This window comes from Schistocerca cancellata, chromosome 8 (assembly GCF_023864275.1).
Source record: "Schistocerca cancellata isolate TAMUIC-IGC-003103 chromosome 8, iqSchCanc2.1, whole genome shotgun sequence".
Taxonomy (NCBI): Eukaryota; Metazoa; Arthropoda; class Insecta; order Orthoptera; family Acrididae; genus Schistocerca; species Schistocerca cancellata.
Window position 1 is genome coordinate 377,172,216 of NC_064633.1, and position 22,285 is coordinate 377,194,500.

Here is a 22,285-nt window from a genome sequence, read left to right on the forward strand (position 1 = left end):
CCGTGTGCCTGCTCGGACCTTGCTGAAGGAGCAGCCACATGTCCCCTCACAGGCAGAGCGGGCGATGCCACACGGCCAGCCTCCACATTGACCTTCCGCCTCGTGCGCCGCGAACGCCGCTGAACCCGCCACTCCCCTTGGGGAGAGGGTGGCCCAACCGCGCCCGGTACCCGCGAAGATGTCTCGACATCAAATGTAATTGTATTTTACTGTTTTGTTTTTTGGGTGGATTCATTCTAAAATAAGCTTAGGGAACACATTGCAAATAGGAATCAGGAATGCACAACAGAAAATAACACCACTTATGGATAAAGGAAAATAAAGTGATAAAAGACAATTGAGTGTGTGTGTGTGTGTGTGTGTGTGTCAGAGAGAGAGAGAGAGAGAGAGAGAGAGAGAGAGAGAGAGAAGGAATAAATAGACATATTTCAAATAAAATTAGTTAAATTGTTAATTAATACACATGTATTTCATTGAAAATATGGATAACTTACAAATCGTAGTAGTTAAGTTATACAATAAATACTTTATTTATTTATTTTTAAGAAAGAAATTAACAGCTGTATTCCCTTTTCATATTGTGAAAAAAAAATGGTCTGTATGAAAATATTCCTGATCATACACCGTTGTTTAAATAAATGGAGGAATCTGTCATGGAATACTCAGTTGGATTCCAGTTACAATTAAAAAGAGTTTCAATGAGAGTTAACAATGTTTCTCAAAATGAAAGTGTAAGTAGCTAAGGTGATGCTTTTGCAGATTTCACAGCATCTGCTATAATTTCACTATAGTATTCACCATAAACTGCACGATTATGTGATACCAGGCGAAGAAACTGGCCAGTTAGTGTTGTGAGTTCTGCTTTCAGAAAAGACAGCCCAGGAGGAACCTGCACAGGTGCTGCTGTGGGAGATGTTATTGTAAGTTCTAAGAACTCCATTATTCGCAAACCTGTAACAGAAATTGAATACTGACAAATTGAAACATTCAGAGATGTGGAATACAAGAATGCCGTTTTGACAATATAACTGCAAGAAGAGGAAAAAATCGAATTTACACTACACAAACACTCATAAATCAATCAGTAACAGTGTATACCACAAGCACTGAAATAAATGCCTGACAAAGAAACAAGAAAAAAGTAAATACATATAGGATGGATTGTCATCGTCGTCATCATCATCATCATCATCATCATCATCATCATTACTGGTCATTTGACATCAATTCTGGATAAAGATCGGTCTATGTTTATCCCAGTATTACTCTCTTTAGCTACACCCAAATATGTTGGCCCTACATATATCATTAACCCACTTTTCATTAGGTTGTTGTCTCACCCTTTATGTACCTCCTAGTGTCCAACAAAGAACCTATTTGGTCCACATATCATCCATTTTCTGTCTGTAACACTCGCCACCATTTTGATTTAATTACATTTCCCACTCCAGTCTCTTCCCAGGCGCTCTTCCAGTAATTTCAAACAATCTGTCAATTGCTCACTAAGTTACTCTCAGTTTTTGAATGGTTTTCACATTAAAAAATGCATGTCTCATTGCCATTAGCAAAAACTATTAACATACGTGGAATGTACACTTTCTTTTTTAGACATTTCAGAAGTTTCGGTTTTGAAACTCTACTTACTTTACCAGACACAGTTCAAGTTATTTTTACACTCCAATCTCTCTCTCCCCCTCCAGCCACTATCATCAATAGCTCTCAATACAAAACTTTTCAATTTGTGTATTTTCTTTTCAATATGTTGGCCATATATTAATCTTATTTTAATTTTCAAATCTGTTTGCAAATTTTCTATATTACATTCTTATGATTGTCACAAGTTGTTCTATTAATTATCCCATGAGTCATAAATGAGATACTGTGAATTTATTGTGTTTTCAGAATTTTATTAGTATATCTCTCTCTGACACACACCGTCTCTTTGGTAGCATCTACCATTAGCACTCTGCAATGCTCTCAGTCTTGATGAAATCATTAGGACACATACTGCTCTTCTATCGATCTTCTCTCTCTCTTCTACTAATCCCAACTTTCGATGTCCCAGAGTAACTTGACAAGCAAAACTCATATCCTCTACAGGTCTACCACAATTTCGCTAAATTTTCTGGCATTCTACATTTCACATATACAACAACAATGTCCTCAAGTGACTTTGTGGAGGTCCTGACATTATCTAACGTATCATTTTATATGTATAAATAATGAACAGGACTGATCTTCTAACACTACTTTAGGATGAACCTTATGTTACTTTCAGAACAGATAGTTTCTTTTCTATCAAGAATGACATGCATGTTCTATATGCTAGTAAGTCATAAATACAATCATAAGCCTGGTCTGATGTTCACTAAGCTCATATTTTCTTCACTAGATGGGAATGTAGGACTGTTTCAAATGTCTTTTGGAAGTCAAGGAATGTGTTGCGAACCTGCAGTACATCTATGTACCACTTTCTAGATTTCATATGAACAAAGTGAGATGAGTTTCATACAATCAATCACAGTTTATGGAATCCATACACATTTTCAGATTTTTTGAATTTGTTGTTAAGTTTATCTACAATTTAGTCAAACAATACAAAGTCATCAGCAAAATGAAAGTGTTCACATATTTCATTCACAGTTATTCCTTCTTTAGTTTCCCAGTTTAATGACCTGAAAACAACCTCTAGAAATGGTGACAATAGTTTTGGTGATATGGAATCTCCACACCTGGAGACTTTAGCAATTCCAAATTACTCGCTTGTGAGATGAATTCTACTACACGTTTCACATTTCAACAATTATATATAATACTCCTCAATTTACTAATGCCTTGTTTCACAAGGGCTCTTAGCACTAATTTTGTTTTCAAAATATACGAATCCCAAGGCAAAGTGGTAATTCACATTTATTTTCTGTTCTATAATTAAGTTCACAGCTTGAGAGCGATCCATTATCTGATGTCAGCTTTTAAAGCCTGCTTAAAATATGATGCCCCACTCCCCTACATTTTTGACAATAATTTTAATTTCTATCTTTTACTTATTAGGAGGAAGTTTCTCAGTTTTTATGTCTTCTTTGTCCAGTATATCATAACCACAGATATGGTCAAACGTAAGTGACCATATGAAGAGAAGATGTAAAACATTCTAAGTGTCACTCTTTCACAAAGTGTGTTGTCAGTGCTATTGCACTCCCAGTACTCTGTTGCATATCCATTTACTTATTCCAAATGTCAAATTCAGGAGGAAATGTTTCAACTATTCACAAACAGATGGTGTGTGGTTGTTGTGCCAAGCTCCAAGTGCCTTGCGATGCAGTTTTCTCCATTTAGCCTGGTACGGTTTGCAGATGTAACACAAAAGTTTTTAGTGAACATGAACTGCTTTTTGAGCTGCAACAGAGATTTTACAGTTCTAGAGAAATGAAGAAGAGCAAGTACAGCCTTTGTTCCAAAAGATTGTTGAGTCAGCTAAGGCTATGAACCTCGTTACATGTAATTTCAAACTGTGCAACTGACAGCTTTGATTTTAAAAATGTTGCTGAAACAGTGTTGTCAATGCAGATGTTCAAGATCTCCAAATGCAGTATGATCAAAGTGCCTCAAACTCATTCATCTCTAATAGATATTAAAAGCTTTTACTCTGAAACAGAAGAAACTAAAATGTCAATGTACTCAAAAGACGAAATAACAAGGCTGATGTACACCATACTTCATCTGGTAGACCACCAATGTTTATCAACTGCAGCAAGACAGAAAGACTTGTTGGTGATGTAGTCATTTCTTCCTCAACAGCATTACAAGCTCTACTTCAAACTTTGTAACTCGATCCCAAGAACAGCACGTGCAAAAAATTGAAACAGAAGTCAATACTGAGTTAGAGGGTTAATGTTAATTTTGTTCTTCTCTTGTGAAAAGATATGAGAAATGGTATTTGTTGATTGCAGTTCACTAGTTAAAATTTTGCTGCTGTATTTCTATACATGCATTATCAAAAATAAAACTAAAAAAAACTTTCTTACTGGCATTTGGAAGCAGTCAGCTCCTTGGCATGGCACTTAGCAAAATTATGTGGTATCAGAATATCTTCTCAAGTTTTTAGTTTCAAATAAGTCATGTACAAAAAGAGATAAATTGTCTCCTCACAAATGTGAGATTTGGCACTTAGATATTTGACATTTCCACTCTTCATATGATTTACTGCTCTTTTGGCAAATTCCCCTTACTGAAGTTCCAGTTGCAATCACCTTAACACAGCCATTTTTGGAGAAAGCATACAAATTTGTGGTACTTTTACAGGCATACATTTTATTTCAATAATTTCAAGCACTAATGCATAAAAACATGCACACTTACGAACTAGTTGTTTCACTTTATGTTCTGGCAATGCAACACTGGTAATCTGAGATGTGAGGGATGCAGTTGCAGTTTCATCCAGCTGAGAAAATCCACACTCCACTAAAGAATCATTTACATCCTTGATTATTTGCAATGATACATTTGGCATCACGTCTGTCAGATCCCTAAAATAATGAATTAAAAAACTTTCACAAATTTTGGAAGTTAAAAGCACTAGAAAAACAAAAATTTCAGAATTCCCACAAGTTAAAAGAATATCAGTACGATTAAAACATCAAAAGACTAGGCTCAATTCTACAAAAGAAGTAGAAATAAAAATCGACTTAACCAAGGCCCAGTAACAGGGCTGTGAAATTTTATCATCTGTCTGTACCTTCTCTCCTACTCATTAGACCATGTTGTTCACAAACATCTTATACAAACTGCTACAATTTCTTTTCCAAATACTGTGAGTCTGCATTCCAGTTACACATGATGTTGATTTGCTGTAGTACACAATAATTTGAATTGTTTTTCATCTTTCACAATATATGTGAAGCTTCATATAGGATTCAAGTACTGTACGTACGTTTGCAGGTAACAGCTTCACTGCATAAGTTCAGTTTTTGAGGAAATGGTTGTCTCTCTATGAGTTACATGAAATAACAGAAAAAAATAAAGATATTGTCATATTTATAGACTTGTAGAATTCGTAGAAACAAAACCCTAGTGAAATAGGCCATTGGAAATGATTGTATGGGAACTAAAAATGGGCTTAAAAGTAGAGAATAACTCTGCAACCATGAACAAACAGAATCACGCTTCAATAAGATACTGCACCTCATGACACATACATTTCTGTTTATATATAAACAAAGTTATTTTGCACTACAAAAAAATCAGAAAATAAGTAAATAATATGCAAGTAAAATGATAAAGTTACAAAATTCCATCACATGGTAATACCATTACGGAAACTATTTAATAAATGCACACGTGAGTTCAAAAACAAATCGTTACGCAAAGTGAAGGAATGAAGCAAGGAAGACTAGTGTTCAATGTTCTGTTTACAACAAGATCAACTGAAATGGAGCAAAAACTTGCATGTGGGAATGAAATTGGATGTATCGTTTTCAAGGCTATCATCCCAATATTTTCTTCAATTCAGAGAAACCACTGAACATCTATACCTGGACATCCAGAAGAGGACTGCTGGTCCTTCTGAATAGTCAAGTGTGCTAAGCACTGCAGTATGTCACCCAGTCTGAAAAGTATAAAGCATCACCAAGCGGCATAGAGGTTACAAGAGTATCGATAGAGGCCATCGACAAGACTCACTGGAAACGTGCCGCCAACGCTCTCTCAGCCGCCAGTATCTCGGGTCGCCATCGCAGACCAGAGGACCAGTTTAGTCAGTTAGTTTAGCCAGTTAGTTTGAGCGTGTTACGCCAGTCAGTTCGAGTCTGTACGCCGTGGAGTTCCAGTGGGTCACTCTGAGACGGAGCCACAGACTTAAGTGTCTAGCACAGACAGACAATACTTATTATTCTTTTACTGAAAATAGTGGGATTCTACTTCAACAGCATTGAGGCTATGTGGACTAAACAGAAGAGAGCTTACACTGCAGCACATGGAAACTTAAGTTGTTTATGAATAAAGAACCCAGTTATTAAATGTGCGCAGTTTGTGTTATAGGACGAGGATATTGGCCACCAACCAACATCGTCTCCTTGCTTCCCATGGTACAGCTCTACATGGACAAGACAACATAAAAGCAGCTAAAGAGAATACAACACTGGCGACAAGAACATTTCAATGAAGAAGATTTTGCTTGCTTCTCTTGTGTTTCAGACTGCAGGAGTTTCTAATTGCAAATTTGTTGTGTCCTTGCATGTATTCCAGGAGGGGAGTCGCAGAACTAATTACATTTCTCTTTCCAGAGGCTTTGCTTGCTTCTTTTTTTGGTACTATGTATTTGTGTAAACCATGGTTACACTGCCCCCTGTCTACGCGCCTCAGCCACAGACAGCCAATCTGATAGATTTAACACAAGCTTTTCAGTTTCAGAAACAACAAATTGCTGCCTAGCTGATGACGGTACAACAACTTCTAGCTGAACAAGCAATGGTGGCTGCACAACGGATCAACCAACATGCTCAACAAGTGCCGCAGCCCAGTATACCTATGTTCCGGCAATCTGCCGACACAGAAGAGGTATGGCACAAATACTTGACACAGTTCCAAGCTCATTGTGCAGTTCATTGCGTTCAAGGTACTGTGAAACAACAATACTTTCTTTTGACTGCAGGGTCCCCAATGTTCAGGTTAACACAAAAACTATTCTCAACTGCGTCTCCTGATGAACTTAGCTATTGTGAAGTAATCGCTGTGTCAACCAAGTACTAAGACTAAGTTCAAGTAGTTGCAGCCAGCTTTCAGTTTTTTCATTTGCAGAAAAAGCCAGAACAGACTTACCATCAGTGGTATGGCTAGGAAGTGTAAATTTAAGTGTTGTTATGGCAACTTTTACAGTGATCTCAGATGCTATAACATTCAGTGTCACCGATAGCAGAATATGGGAACAGATCGTAAAGTACTCTGATACTTCACTCCCTCGCAGTGCTTAGACACTGGACGTACATTCGGGAGGACGACGGTTCAATCCCGCGTCCGGCCATCCTGATTTAGGTTTTCCGTGATTTCCCTAAATCGCTCCAGGCAAATGCCGGGATGGTTTCTTTCAAAGGGCACAGCCGACTTCCTTCCCCGTCCTTCCCTAATCCGATGAGACCGTTGACCTCGCTGTCTGGTCACCTTCCCCAAAAACCAACCAACCTACTTCACTCCCTCAAGTGTTGCAAATCTTAGAGCAATATGATTCGGGTACTATGGCAGCCAATAAGTTTGACCAGACCCTGATTTGTCAGGTTGAGCCACACCTTGCTCGCTACCGCCCCAAGCAGCCACAACAGCGAGCGCATACACGGCCGTGCGGACAGCCACATAAACATGTAAACAGACCTGTGCTCTTATTGAAGTCTTGCCCTAGATGTTTTGCTCGCCATAAAAGACAGACCTGCCCAACATGTAACGCAACGTGTTACACATGTGGAAAAAAAAGACCATGTCCAAACAGTTTGTTTGCAATGGCACAAAAATGCTAATTTTGCCCACTCCCAGAAATAATAGGCTTGTGCACATGCAGTGAACGTTGTGTTTTCCAAATCTCCAACAGATTCTGACAAAAGTACGATTAAGATTGTGCCTCCTTCTCACCCTAGTGCTGTGCAATGACATTCTAACAAACAATTTGTCTCATTACGCATTGCTGGCTGTCGTGCAAACTTTCAGTTAGACACAGGTGCCTAAGTAACCTTGCTTAATAATGCCATATATGAACAGTCAGGCTCACCATGCCTTTTTAAATCCAGCAAGCACCTCACTGCTTACAACGGATAGGAAATTCCAGTGCTTGAACAATGTAGTTTGCTTGCCACATAAAAATCTCACACCAGGACAGTGAATTTTACTGTGTTAAAATCAAGATACAGTGATAACATTTTCAATTCAGATGCCTTTGATTTGTTTGGCTTTAACATTTGTGACAACGTTCTTTCCATACCAGCTTGTGATCCGAAAGCCAATGTAAGCTAGCTTGCTTAAAGAATTTCCTGAACTATTTTCCGAAGGAATGGGAAAAGTTAATAACTTCGTAGCACATGTTACATTGAAAGACAATGCACAGCCTATGTTTTCTTGAGCCTGCCCCGTCTGAATTGCTTTAGGAGGCAAAGTGGCCAGTGAATTGAAAGAACCGTATGATAATGGTGTAATTGCTCCCATTCAAGCTAGTCAATGGGCAAGTCTACTAGTTTTGTTGCCTAAGCCTTCTGGTCACATTTGTATTAGTGTTGACTTCAAGTCTACAGTCAACCCATAGACAATAGTTGATACTTATCTGTTACCTTGCCCTGAGGAACTGCACTTGGTTACTTTTCTAAGATCGGTTTGTGTGATGCCCACTAGCAAATTTCATTGGATGAAGAATCACAGAAAGTGTTTGTTGTAAATACACACTTAGGACTGTTTGAATATTTGCTTTTGCCCTTTGGCAATGCTTCTGCACCTGCCACTTTTCAACATTACTTGTAACAGCTGACTGCAAAAGTGCCATTTTGTTCAAACTACCTTGATGATATTGTTGTCTCAGGCCGTACACCAGAGGAACACGTTGACAATTTATGTGTTGTCAGAAGCAGAGAAGCAGGACTCAAGTGTCATCTCGAATATTGTGAATTTTTTCAAACTGAACTACAGTAATTAGGTCACGTGATAAACAGTCAGGGTGTGCACCCCCTCCAGTCTCATTTGCTTGCAATCTGTGACCTGCCTGCCTATTCCTCGCAATGTGTCTCAACTGCAGTCAGTACTAGGCAAGATGACATACTACATTCGGTTCATACCAAATGCTGCACAGATCGCGGCTCCATCGTACTGCTTGCGTCAAAAATGTGCCATTTGTGTGGTCTAAAGATTGTCAAGACACATTTCGGAAACTCAAAAATGCTTTATTTAGTGACATATGTTTAGTTCATTTTGACCCTGCCAAGCCGGTAGTTTTGCAAGTCGGCATTTCCTCCTACAGAATCAGCACTGTACTTTAACAAAGAATTGGTACACAAGACCAATTGGTTTTGCCTCAAAGCTGTTAACTCAAACACAGTGCAATTACTCACAAATAGAAAAAGAGGCTCTCGCTATCATGTATGGTGTGAAAAAATTCCATTACTATTTGTATTGTCACAAGTTCTATTTAGTGACAGATTACAAGCCTTTGCAGTCCTTGTTTCAACTGTCAAAGCCGGTTTCTACACACACTGCTCAAAAATTGCACTGCTGGGCTTTGTTGCTTTCACAGTATCAGTATGAAATAGTGTATAGACCTACAACAAAGCATGGTAAAGTAGATGCCCTATCTCGCCTTCCAATTGGCACAGACTAATTTTGATGCATCTGCCGCATCTTGTTGCCAAATCGATGCACAGGACTCTGAAATGCTGGAATATTTTCCCTTGAACTAAAGAAAAATTACACAGGCCACAGAAGCAGACCCAGACATCAATATTTTGTTGCATTATATTCACACGTCTTGGCCTCATTCCTTGAACAGTACCCGGAAACTCAGTTGTGCGCCAACATTTTGCATGTCGGCATAGCCTTTCAGTTCAACAGGGTCTAGTTCAAAATGACAATGGACAATCCAGTGTGCTTATTCCCAAAGTATTGCAAAAGGATATGTTGTGGTTGCTCCATAACGACATTGGGGAATTTTTTGCACTAAAAAGTTAGCACGCCGGCACTGTACTTGGCAGGGCATGGATGCCCACACTGAACAGATGACGGCACAGTGTCACATGTGTGTAGAACCAATCTGCTCTGCCACACACATTTGCAGCTTGGCGTAATACTAAATCGCATGGCAGTGAGTGCACATAGACTTTGCAGGATCATTTTGGAACACTTGCTGGCTCACAGTAGTAGACTCTTTTAGCAAGTTCCCATTTGCGGTGCTTATGGCTTCTGTGACATCATGTAGCATCATTCGCCATTGTCCTCAATGTTTTGCAATGAAGGTTTGCCAGAAGTACTTGTGGTGGACAACAGACCACAGTTCACTTCATGTGACTTTGAAAAGTTTTGTGAATACAATGGCATCTGTCATCTAACAAGTGCTTCATTTCACCTGCAGTCCAACGCTTCGTATGCACTTTCAATCAACAGATGGCCGAGCTTCGTACCACCCACACATGGGAACATATGCTGCAACTCTTTCTCATCTCCTATCACTCCCACCCATGAGACAGACCGTCACCGGATTCTGCATGGCCCCTGCCATCGGATGCTGCTACACTTGCTACACCCATCACAGCATCCGGCGGCAGGGGAGGAATGTGCTGGTGTATGCTGGCACCAGCACACCATGCGGCGTAGAGGTTACAAGAGGATTGATAGAGGCCAACGATAAGACTCTTTGGAAACGCACCACCATTGTCCTCTCAGCCGCCAGTATCTAGGATCGCCGCCGCAGACCAGAGGGCCAGTTTTAGCCAGTTAATTCGAGCCTGTTACACCAGTTAGTTTGAGTCTGTTTGCTGTGGAGTTCCAGTGGGTCACCGAGACGAAGCTGCAGACTTAGCCTCTAGCACAGAGGCAAGCAGTACAAGTAACATTACAGCGGGCTTCTACTTCAATAGCATTGAAGCTATGTGGAGTATACAGAAAAGAACTTGTGCCATAGCATGTGGAAACTAAAGTTAAGTAGCTCTTTGTTTATGAATGAAGAATCCAGTTTTGTGCAGTTTATGTTATAGGACAAGGATACCTGATATATCAACCAACATCCTCTCCTTGCTTCCCATGGTACAGCTCTACAGAGACAATGGGACGACATAAAAGTGGCTAAAGAGAATACAACAGCATCCCAAATATCTTTTAGTTAATCACTAACGCCCAAGCCTTCTCTTCAATGAATATTAAACATTCAATAGCACCAGAAAGTGACTGAGTCAAGTGCATTCCACAACTACAAGTGTATTTATTTAACAGTTTCTGTGGGACTATGCAGGCCAAAGGTACCTGGTCATGAAACATGCCTGTATACAGCTTACAGAATGCTAATTAGAAAATTTATAAGCAAAACAAACTAAATAATTAAACACAAAAAAATTGTGTTTAGAGTATAAAAATAAATAGCATAATGTTCTAAACTAGTGGGAGGAATTCCTGCACAGAACAGAATGAGTGTGCCACAAGGAAACTTTTCAATTACATTTGAAGATAATCACTCAATCCCCCCTCCCCCAGGTCTGCTGTGAAAATGAAACCTGCTGAATAATACACACATTTATGTACAATTTTTAAGGAAGTGTTATCCAAGAACATATTGTTTTTCCCTCTAGTGTTCACTCAATTACAATGAGGTAACAAAAGTCATGGGATACCGATATGCCCATGTCCAGATGGTGGTAGTATCACGTAAACAAGGTACAAAAGGGCACTGCATTGAAGGAGTAGTCATTTTGTACTTATGTGATTCATGTGAAAAGGTTTCTGACTGAAGGCCACATGATGGGGATTAACAGGCTTCGAATGCGGAATTGTAGTTGGAACTAGACACACGGGATATTCCATTTCTGACATCATTAGGGAATACAGTATTTTGAGATCCACATTGTCAAGAAAGTGCAGAGAACATAATATTTCAGCCATTACCTCCTACCACAGACAACGCACGGACCGACAGCAGCATTTGCAGAGTTGTCATTGGAAACAGACAAGCAACAAAGCATCAAATAAACTCAGAAATCAATGTGGGATGTACGATGAACATATCTATTACGAGAGTGCAATGAAATGTGGCATTAATGGGCTACGGCAGCAGATGACTCACGCGTATGCCTTTGCTAACCACACGACATCGCCTGCAGTGCCTCACCTGGGCTTGTGGCTGTGTCGATTGCACCTTAGACGAATGGAAAACTGTGGCCTGGTCAGATGAGTCCCGATTCCAGTTGGTACACCCCCCTTCCTTCCTCTTCAGTCCTTCTTCCTGAAGAAGGAGCCACTGGCTCCGATAGCTTGCCTAACTATAATATCTTGTTATGTGTATGTTCTGCTGCTACTTACTGAGAAGATTTTTTGTCTATCCAATTAAATTATTTAGTCAAAAATTGATTGTTTTTGTTGTTACACTGTAACAATTTTGGTATACTTAATGGACTGGTTCAATACCTAAAATCTTACACATAAGACACAATGTCTATATGAATTTGTATGAAATGTAAACAAATATAGTTAAATTAATTCTGACTAAATAATATTATTCACCAGCAATGTTTCATTCATATGAATCCCTGGAAAGTAAAATTCAGAATCATTTGGTCAAAAATTAACCCTTAGCTAATTTTCTGATACAGTTACTCTACTTCACATCTGCTTTCTGCACACACAATCTTATTAATGGTACACAATATTCTAATTTCAGAATTTTTGCCTTTAGGTATTTAAAACTTACTGATTGCTGTGTACTTCTGCCAAAAGTACAGTGAGATGGTCCTTCAACATGGTCTTGAAGCTCGTGTTCCCTACAAGTGCACTGACTACACTTGTAACCACAAGTAGAATACTGCCCATTACCGAAAGGCGAAGTGTCTGATCCCCAAGGTCCAAATAACGAACTTCATCCATTATCAGAGTCTGTTATAAAGAGATGCTTACATTTAAACAAAATCACATGTGCACAATTTACTTTTTTTGGAAAGATATCATGTTACTACCACACATCAACAGCTTCTGAGGATCATTCTCATTATTTCCTATTATATCTTCACTTACTTGGCACTCTACCAATATTCAAAACAGCCAAACAAATCAGATGTATCTGGTACTAAAAAGACACCAGGTAAAGAAGCAAAATAGGGTGGATATTCTGTGAATGAAAGATTTTATAATGAACAGCAAGTCTCAACACTTTTTGGAGTCACAAACTATTTCGTTCTGAAATACTGCAGGAGGTGTAAAGAGAGACAACACATAATATGGAAAGGAAACAAGAGTCTGAGGACAGACAAAGTACAAGAAATATTTTTTTGAGTTGTGAATCATCTGTCTAATTTTCTCTATAATATGCATCTCAGCTCCTAAGAGGGCAATTCAAAGTGAAATGTCATGTTTTGCAATTTCCTACCAAAATAATTGTTATTGTGGTTTTCCACTATCAAATTATTACTTTGGAAACTTCTTTAAGGTACAACTGTTTCTGTTCTATGTTGCAACTGATATTTTACATGCTTTTAAAAAAAAACTGGACGTGCCTTTTCTCAATTCAAAATATAATTACTTTGTATTCATTTTGAGAATGAATCTTTCACTTGGCAGTGAGATGTACAGCATCATCAAACTTCCATAAAGGTCAAAACTGTGTGCTTTACCAAGAGAGAAAAAGGGAAGATTAACAATTAACATTCCATAATTAGGAAGTCATTAATGATGGATCACAAGCTCAAGTTAAGGGAAAGGTGGGTAAGGAAATCAGCCATGTACTTTCAAATGGAGTTGTCAGCATTTGACTTAAGTGAAATACAGAAAAACAGTGAAAAATTGGAACTGGAATTTGATCCGTCAACCTAATGAATGCAAACCCACCCGAAAGCTTAACACAAAACTTGAACCTGGAAATATCTTTCCAACATATTCCCAAAAGTCAATGTTTTGCATGAACATTTGCATAAAAATTAATATAATAATAAAAACTGTCAGTTTAATGTTAACCATTTTTTAGTTAAGATATGGCAATTGTTATATTTTATCAGTAACAATTGGCAAGTTCAACAATTTTAATGATACTTAACTCAAATCAACAAAGTGTTTCAAGAGCGAATGCTCTTATTACCAACAAATTACCAATATTTAACTCATATAGCAGAGGATCAAGTAGGTAAAAAGATGAGGGCTGGTAGAAATCCTTGGGTAACAGAAGAAATATTGAATTTAATTGATGAAAGGAGAAAATATAAAAATGCAGTAACGAAGCAGCAAAAAGGAATATAGATGTCTAAAAAATGAGATCGACAGGAAGTGCAAAATGGCTAAGCAGGGATGGCTAGAGGACAAATGTAAGGATGTAGAGGCTTATCTCACTAGGGGTAAGATAGATACTGCCTACAGGAAAATTAAAGAGACCTTTGGAGAAAAGAGAGCCACTTGTATGAATATCAAGAGCTCAGGTGGAAACCCAGTTCTAAGCAAAGAAGGGAAATCAGAAAGGTGGAAGGAGTATATAGAGGGTCTATACAAGGGCGATGTACTTGAGGACAATATTATGGAAATGAGAGAGGATGTAGATGAAGATGAAATGGGATATGATACTGCGTGAAGAGTTTGACAGAGCACTGAAAGACCTGAGTCGAAACAAGGCCCCGGGAGTAGACAACATTCCATTAGAACTACTGACGGCCTTGCGAGAGCCATTCCTGACAAAACTCTACCATCTGGTGAGCAAAATCAAGATGTATGAGACAGTCGAAATACCCTCAGACCTCAAGAAGAATATAATAATTCCAATCCCAAAGAAAGCAGGTGTTGACAGATGTGAAAATTAACAAACTATCAGTTTAATAAGTCACAGCTACAAAATACTAACGCGAATTCTTTACAGACGAATGGAAAAACTGGTAGAAGCCGACCTCGGGGAAGATCAGTTTGGATTCCGTAGAAATATTGGAACACGTGAGGCAATACTGACCTTACGACTTCTCTTAGAATTAAGATTAAGGAAAGGCAAACCTATGTTTCTAGCATTTGTAGACTTAGAGAAAGCTTTTGTCAATGTTGACTGGAATACTCTCTTTCAAATTCTAAAGATGGTAGGGGTAAAATACAGGGAGCGAAAGGCTATTCACAATTTGTACAGAAACCAGATGGCAGTTATAAGAGTCGAAGGGCATGAAAGGGAAGCAGTCGTTGGGAAGGGAGTGAGACAGGGTTGTAGCCTCTCCCCAATGTTATTCAATCTGTATATTGAGCATGCAGTAAAGGAAACAAAAGAAAAATTAGGAGTAGGTATTAAAGTCCATGGAGAAGAAATAAAAACGTTGAGGTTCGCCGATGACATCGTAATTGTGTCAGACACAGCAAAGGACTTGGAAGAGCAGTTGAACAGAATGGACAGTGTCTTGAAAGGAGGATATAAGATGAACATCAACAAAAGCAAGATGAGGATAATGCAGTGTAGTCGAATTAAGTCGGGTGATGCTGAGTGAATTAGATTAGGAAATGAGACACTTAAAGTAGTTTGCTATTGGGGAGCAAAATAACTGGTGATGGTTGAAGTAGAGAAGATATAAAATGTAGACTGGCAATGGCAAGGAAAGCGTTTATGAAGAAGAGAAATTTGTTAACATCGAGTATAGATTTAAGTGTCAGGAAGTCGTTTCTGAAAGTATTTGTATGGAGTGTAGCCATGCATGGAAGTGAAACATGGACGATAAATAGTTTGGAAAAGAAGAGAATAGAAGCTTTCGAAATGTGGTGCTACAGAAGAATGCTGAAGATTAGATGGGTAGATCACATAACTAATGAGGAGGTACTGAATAGAATTGGGGAGAAGAGGAGTTTGTGGCACAACTTGACAAGAAAAAGGGACCGGTTGGTAGAACATGTTCCGAGGCATCAAGGGATCACAAATTTACCATTGGAGGGTAAAAATCGTAGAGGGACACCAAGAGATGAATACACTAAGCAGATTCAGAAGGATGTAGGTTGCAGTAAGTACTGGGAAATGAAGAATCTTGCACAGGATAGCGTAGCATGGAGAGCTGCATCAAATCAGTCTCAGGACTGAAGACCACAACAACAACAATAGTTAAAACACTACAACCACAACAACATGTTTACAGCATTCATGAAACAAGCAGCTCACAGCTACAACTGAACACTGGGAGAAGCAGCAATGGGACACTTTTGGTGGCCACAACTGAAGAGGACATTGTCTGCCATGCTTTTGCAGAGTGTGATGGGACAATTAAGGATTAGAAATGGATGATCTTGAAGTAAGACATGGACATATAGTCTGTGTTGAGTACGATTAAATTGTTGAATGCTACCAATTATTACTGGTATAATAAAAATAATCATAATGTTTCACTGACGAAGTGTCCCTACACATGGTAGTTTATGGGAAAAACCCATTTCAAATGAGTGCATTATTTAGTTCATGTGAGCATCCATTTGAACACAGATTTGGTGCAGTAATATCTTGAACCAAACTCAAAGTGAATGGAATTATCACTATCATAACTAGTTTCTATAAAAAAAGATGAGAACCACATGATCAAATTGTTTTGATTTTAACATATATAGAATATATCGATGCCAATTGCAGTCCAAATTTATAAATTTTGCCGGCAAAATGATGTTTGCACCTACTATATACCAACTTCAATAATGAATTAAGTATCTTACTAGAATGATTTTAAATGTGTCCCTGAAAATGTGGCCAAATTAATGGACAATGAATACTTTCAAAAGAAAACAGCAAAAGTTACTAAAATGGATCATGAAACAATTTGATGAGTTTTATCATATTGTACATCTGAAGAAAACTGGATGGACAGCAAAAGAAATTAATGGAACAGTAGAAACGGCCTGAGGAAATAAAAATCTACTTAAAAACATTGAGGAGATTTACTTGTGTTCTGGAGGTGGCAATAATTCAGCATACCAGGCACAGATCCAGTTTTTAAGATCTTATTTTAGTTGCTCATTTCAGATTTTACAGAGAATTACACACTAGAAATCCATTTATTTATTATCATTAAGAAATAATGATAATGTACACTGATCAGCTAGAACATTATGATCACCTATCCAATGGCTGGTATGTCCATCTTTAGCATGGATAACAGCACCGATGCATCATGGCATAGAAGCAATGAGGCCTTGGTAGGTTGCAAGAGGAAGCTGGCACCAGATTTGTAAATACATCACCTAATGCCTGTAAATTCTGGAGATGGGGCCAATGCACTCTGATGCCTCATTCAATCACATCCCAGATGTTGATAGAGTTCAGATCTGGTGAGTTGGGGGGCAGCACATCAATTGGAACTCTTCGCTGTGTTCCCTGAACCAGTCCATCACACTCACGACCTTATGACAAGGCACATTATCTCACTGAAAAACGCAACTGCCACCGGGAAACATGATCATTGTGAAGATGGTTACATGGTCTGCAACCAATTTACGATATTCCTTGGCTGTCATGGTTTCTTGCACAAACACCACTGGACCTATGGATGCCTAAGTGAATGTTCTCCAGGGTGTTACAAAAAGGTACGGCCAAACTTTCAGGAAACATTCCTCACACACAAAGATAGAAAATATGTTATGTGGACATGTGTCAAACTCTTACTTTCCATGTTAGAGCTCATTTTATTACTTCTCTTCAAATCACATTAATCATGGAATGGAAACACACAGCAACAGAACGTACCAGTGTGACTTCAAACACTTTGTTACAGGAAATGCTCAAAATGTCCTCCGTTAGCGAGGATACATACATCCACCCTCCGTCGCATGGAATCCCTGATGCGCTGATGCATGGCGTATTGTATCACAGCCGTCCACAATATGAGCACGAAGAGTCTCTACATTTGGTACCGGGGTTGTGTAGACAAGAGCTTTCAAATGCCCCCATAAATGAAAGTCAAGAGGGTTGAGGTCAGGAGAGTGTGGAGGCCATGGAATTGGTCCGCCTCTACCAATCCATCGTCACCGAATCTGTTGTTGAGAAGCGTACGAACACTTCAACTGAAATGTGCAGGAGCTCCATCGTGCATGAACCACATGCTGTGTCGTACTTGTAAAGGCACATGTTCTAGCAGCACAGGTAAAGTATCCCGTATGAAATCATGATAACGTGTTCCATTGAGCATATGTGGAAGAACATGGGGCCCAATCAAGAAATTACCAACAATGCCTGCCCAAACGTTCACATAAAATCTGTGTTGACGACGTGATTGCACAATTGCATGCGGATTCTCATCAGCCCACACATGTTGATTGTGAAAATTTACAATTTGATCACTCATCCGTAAAGAGAACATTTGCACTGAAATGAGGATTGACACATTGTTGGATGAACCATTCGCAGAAGTGTACCCATGGAGGCCAATCAGCTGCTGATAGTGCCTGCACACGCTGTACATGGTACGGAAACAACTGGTTCTCCTGTAGCACTCTCCATACAGTGACGTGGTCAACGTTACCTTGTACAGCAGCAACTTCTCTGTCGCTGACATTAGGGTTATCGTCAACTGCACGAAGAATTGCCTCATCCATTGCAGGTGTCCTCATCGTTCTAGGTCTTCCCCCGTCGGGCTATTGCCCCGTGCTAATCCATACATCAAAAGGGCATCTGCCAACTCCGCATTTGTAAACACTGCACTGACTGCAAAACCATGTTCATGATGAACACTAACATGTTGATGCTACGTACTGATGTGCTTGATGCTAGTACTGTAGAGCAATGAGTCGCATGTCAACACAAGCACCAAAGTCAACATTACCTTCCTTCAATTGGGCCAACTGGCAGTGAATCGAGGAAGTACAGTACATACTGACGAAACTAAAATGAGCTCTAACATGGAAATTAAGCGTTTCCGGACACATGTCCGCATAACATCTTTTCTTTATTTGTGTGTGAGGAATGTTTCCTGAAAGTTTGGCCGTACCTTTTTGTAACACCCTGTAATGGAGCCGCTGCCAGCTTGTTTCTGTCCCGCAGTACAAGTGTCAAGGAGCTGTTCCTCTGAAGGACAGGGAATTCGAACCATCCTATCAGGATTATCACATCATGCAACACTCTGACACTGTGCCAATGTCCAGTGCCAATCATCACATGCCCATTTCAGTTGTAGTTGTCGATGTTGTGGTGTTAACATTAGCACATGCGTGGGCTGTCGACTGCAGAGGCCCATCGTTATAAGTGTTTGGCATGTTGTGCGTTCAGACACACTTGTACTCTGGCCCCAGCATGTAATTATGATGTTAGTTACATCACAGTTTGTCTCCTGTCATGTTTTACCAGTTGCGCAGTCTACAATGTCCGACATCTGTAATAAGAGGTGGCCGACCAACCCCATGACGTCCGGACTTGGTTTCACCACATGTTGAAGACACTCACCACAGCACTCCTTGAACACCTGATGTTGCGCAGTTCCTGAAACACTCGTGCCCGGCCTTCGGCCCATCACAATCTCCTCTCAGTCAAACTCAGATAGATTGGATGCCTTCCCTGTTCTACACTGGGACAGCACGCTCACTGATACTACATGCACCATCCATGTGTCTGACTAGCATTCATTCCTCACCAGATGAAGCTGCCTGGGCGGCTTTATATCGATAGTGGGTTGGTGGTCATATTTCTGGCTGATCAGTATATATAGTGTACGATGTGCAAATCCTAAATTCAATTAAAAAAGAAAAAGTTATGCCCTAACTTTGTTGCTACTATGGGAAGACATCTATCTAAGTTAAAAGTTAACTAAAAAGTAGTTTCTTCCCAAGAAAGAGGCAATGCTGCATGTTCCAACTTGATGATTTTCATTCCTCAACTATCCTGTTACTTATTAAGTACACATCCTATTAATTATAAAATAATGCAACTTGCTACTGCATTCTCTTTGAAAAATCCCATATTCATTAATTATTTGTATCTTTAAAGCTGAATAGAACCTCTGGGAAGGTAACGGAGCGGTCCCACTCAAGCAGCTCTAGATAAGCTCTGCCCAAGACAAGCTGTGTGAGAGAGCGCAGAGCAATCTCGACTTCAGGGGCAGGTGCAGCAGGGTCTGGACCCTCACCTGGTCTCAAATGCCTCTTGAGCCACGCCCTAGTATGTGCAAGACCATCTGCAACATTTCAACCAGATACATCGTGCACTCACACACATATAAAACAGATTTTAGGTACATTAAACTTGGTTCGTATCAAAAAATTTTAGCATAATCAATCACATCACATTTATTCAACAAAAAACATTGCTTTTTTCCCTTCAAAGTAGTCTCGATGAACACCTTGCACTTCTTCACATTCTTTGGAGCCAACCTGCAAATGGTGTTCTATATTTTCTGGGAAATAATATTGAACAGAGTGAGGCAGCATGGTAAAGGCTATTAATCCAAAGGTTAGTCTTACTATTGAATATTTTATTCAGAAATAAGAAATATGAAGAATTCATATGAGTCCAAGTCAAGTAATTAGAGTAGCTGAGGTAATATTGAGTTATGTTTGTTATTCTGTATCACTGCTGTGAGAGCTGGTACGATGCTGTCATGTGAATTAAGCAGTGTGTGTCACTGCATTTAGAACTCTCAGAATTTTGTGTATCCAAAGAAATTGAGACTGTATGTCTGATGCTTTGTGATGTATCAGGTGGCCATATTCTTCCCACAGCTGTGATTCGTTTCCAACTTGAGGATCAAGGTTACAGCTCTGAAGTATAAAATTGTCATCCAGTTTCAGGTCCATAATGGTATAACCATGTCTTGTTCACATGACCAAGCTGTATGTTTCCTTAGTATTTTGTATGATATTCAGTGTGAATGAACAACAGCCCATCTCCCTAATTAATTGTTTTAGCTCTTTCAGTCACTGCAATAGTGACTGGACACACTACTGGTGAGCCATCAAATTTCCATGCACAACTGTTCGTGCTTCAGCTCATCAAAAATTTAATGTCATCTCAATTCCAAGGTATGTTATATGAGAGTCATCCATAGTCATTTTCACACAGCAGTACTGCCAGTACTGAAAATTCTACTGCCTGTATATAAAATGCAAAACACATGTGCTACGCTCAAAACATCAAACACTCTAAGAACAAAGCAAACACAATATGAAACATTATTTAATAAGAAAAAACAAGAACAGCAAAGTGGATGAAATTGAGTTCCAGCAAATGGGTGGGACAGAAACCATTGTTTTGATATTTTGGATCATTTATTAGATAAAATGAGATCTGATGATTGTTATAACCACAACTTGCAATGCTCAAGCATTTGTGTGTACACACTGCGTGTGATCATCCTTCGAATATAAAACCCAATAACTCAAGAATGAAATGAGACATCCTTCTATTCTCAATTCTAAATAAAATTCAGATATCTGATCTACATTTCTTTCTCTGCAGTGTACAAGCTAAAATCAGCCATGTGCAAAGTTTACACAATGCATTTTTACTTCTGTGAATTCTTTAAAATTTCTTGCAATGTTTTACTTAGTGTGATGCAACACAAAAAGTACAACACATAACAAATAAAAATTCAGTTCTTTATTGAGCAAAAATATCAGACTATAAGATGTGTAAAAATCAAATTTTTTTCACCTAACAGTTTTCGAAAAATTGGATGATAAGTATTTCATGTCAGCCGGAACACTGTCTCTCAGCACAGGCACCAGCATTTGGTGAGCAGTACAGCCACAACAAAAGCAGCCTCAGCACGGAATGTAAAGGGCTCATCTGTAGCGGTAAAAATGTTAACTGTCTCTCAGTTAAGCTTTCGTAAAATGTTACCCTCAGAGAATGCCACACAAAACTACACAAATAATCTGAATCAAGCTAACAAGAAAAATTATTTTACTGTCTCAGCAAACCATTTGATTGTGTGCATTAAAAAATTCTACTTAGAAAAACTAAAATATTACTGCAGCATTATTGACTATCCTCTTGCACAGATAAGTCTTACCTTCATAGCAGAATGTAGAGAATCTACATCTACATCTACATCTACATCCATACTCCGCAAGCCACCTGACGGTGTGTGGCGGAGGGTACCGTCAGTACCTCTATCGGTTCTCCCTTCTATTCCAGTCTCGTATTGTTCGTGGAAAGAAGGATTGTCGGTATGCCTCTGTGTGGGCTCTAATCTCTCTGATTTTATCCTCATGGTCTCTTCGCGAGATATACGTAGGAGGGAGCAATATACTGTTTGACTCTTCGGTGAAGGTATGTTCTCGAAACTTTGACAAAAGCCTGTACCGAGCTACTGAGCGTCTCTCCTGCAGAGTCTTCCACTGGAGTTTATCTATCATCTCCGTAACGCTTTCGCGATTACTAAATGATCCTGTAACGAAGCGCGCTGCTCTCCGTTGGATCTTCTCTATGTCTTGTATCAACCCTATCTGATACGGATCCCACACTGCTGAGCAGTATTCAAGCAGTGGGCGAACAAGCGTACTGTAACCTACTTCCTTTGTTTTCGAATTGCATTTCCTTAGGATTCTTCCAATGAATCTCAGTCTGGCATCTGCTTTACCGACAATCAACATTATATGATCATTCCATTTTAAATCACTCCTAATGCGTGCTCCCAGATAATTTATGGTA

The 22,285-nt window shown here is 39.2% G+C and overlaps 1 protein-coding gene across 3 annotated transcripts in view; it reads right to left on the bottom strand.

Moving 5' to 3' along the window:
- Positions 1-447: 447 nt before the first annotated feature.
- LOC126095259 (T-complex protein 11-like protein 1) overlaps positions 448-22,285 on the bottom strand; it is a 136,974-nt gene continuing 115,136 nt past the window's right edge. For all 3 annotated transcript variants that reach the window (XM_049910015.1, XM_049910017.1, XM_049910016.1), the window contains 4 exons: positions 19,633-19,808; positions 12,416-12,597; positions 4,360-4,526; positions 448-951 (listed from right to left, as the gene is read on the bottom strand). In XM_049910015.1, coding sequence (XP_049765972.1) covers positions 740-951; positions 4,360-4,526; positions 12,416-12,597; positions 19,633-19,808 — 737 coding nt within the window. In that variant the 3' untranslated portion in view covers positions 448-739. The remainder of the gene's footprint in view (positions 952-4,359; positions 4,527-12,415; positions 12,598-19,632; positions 19,809-22,285) is intronic.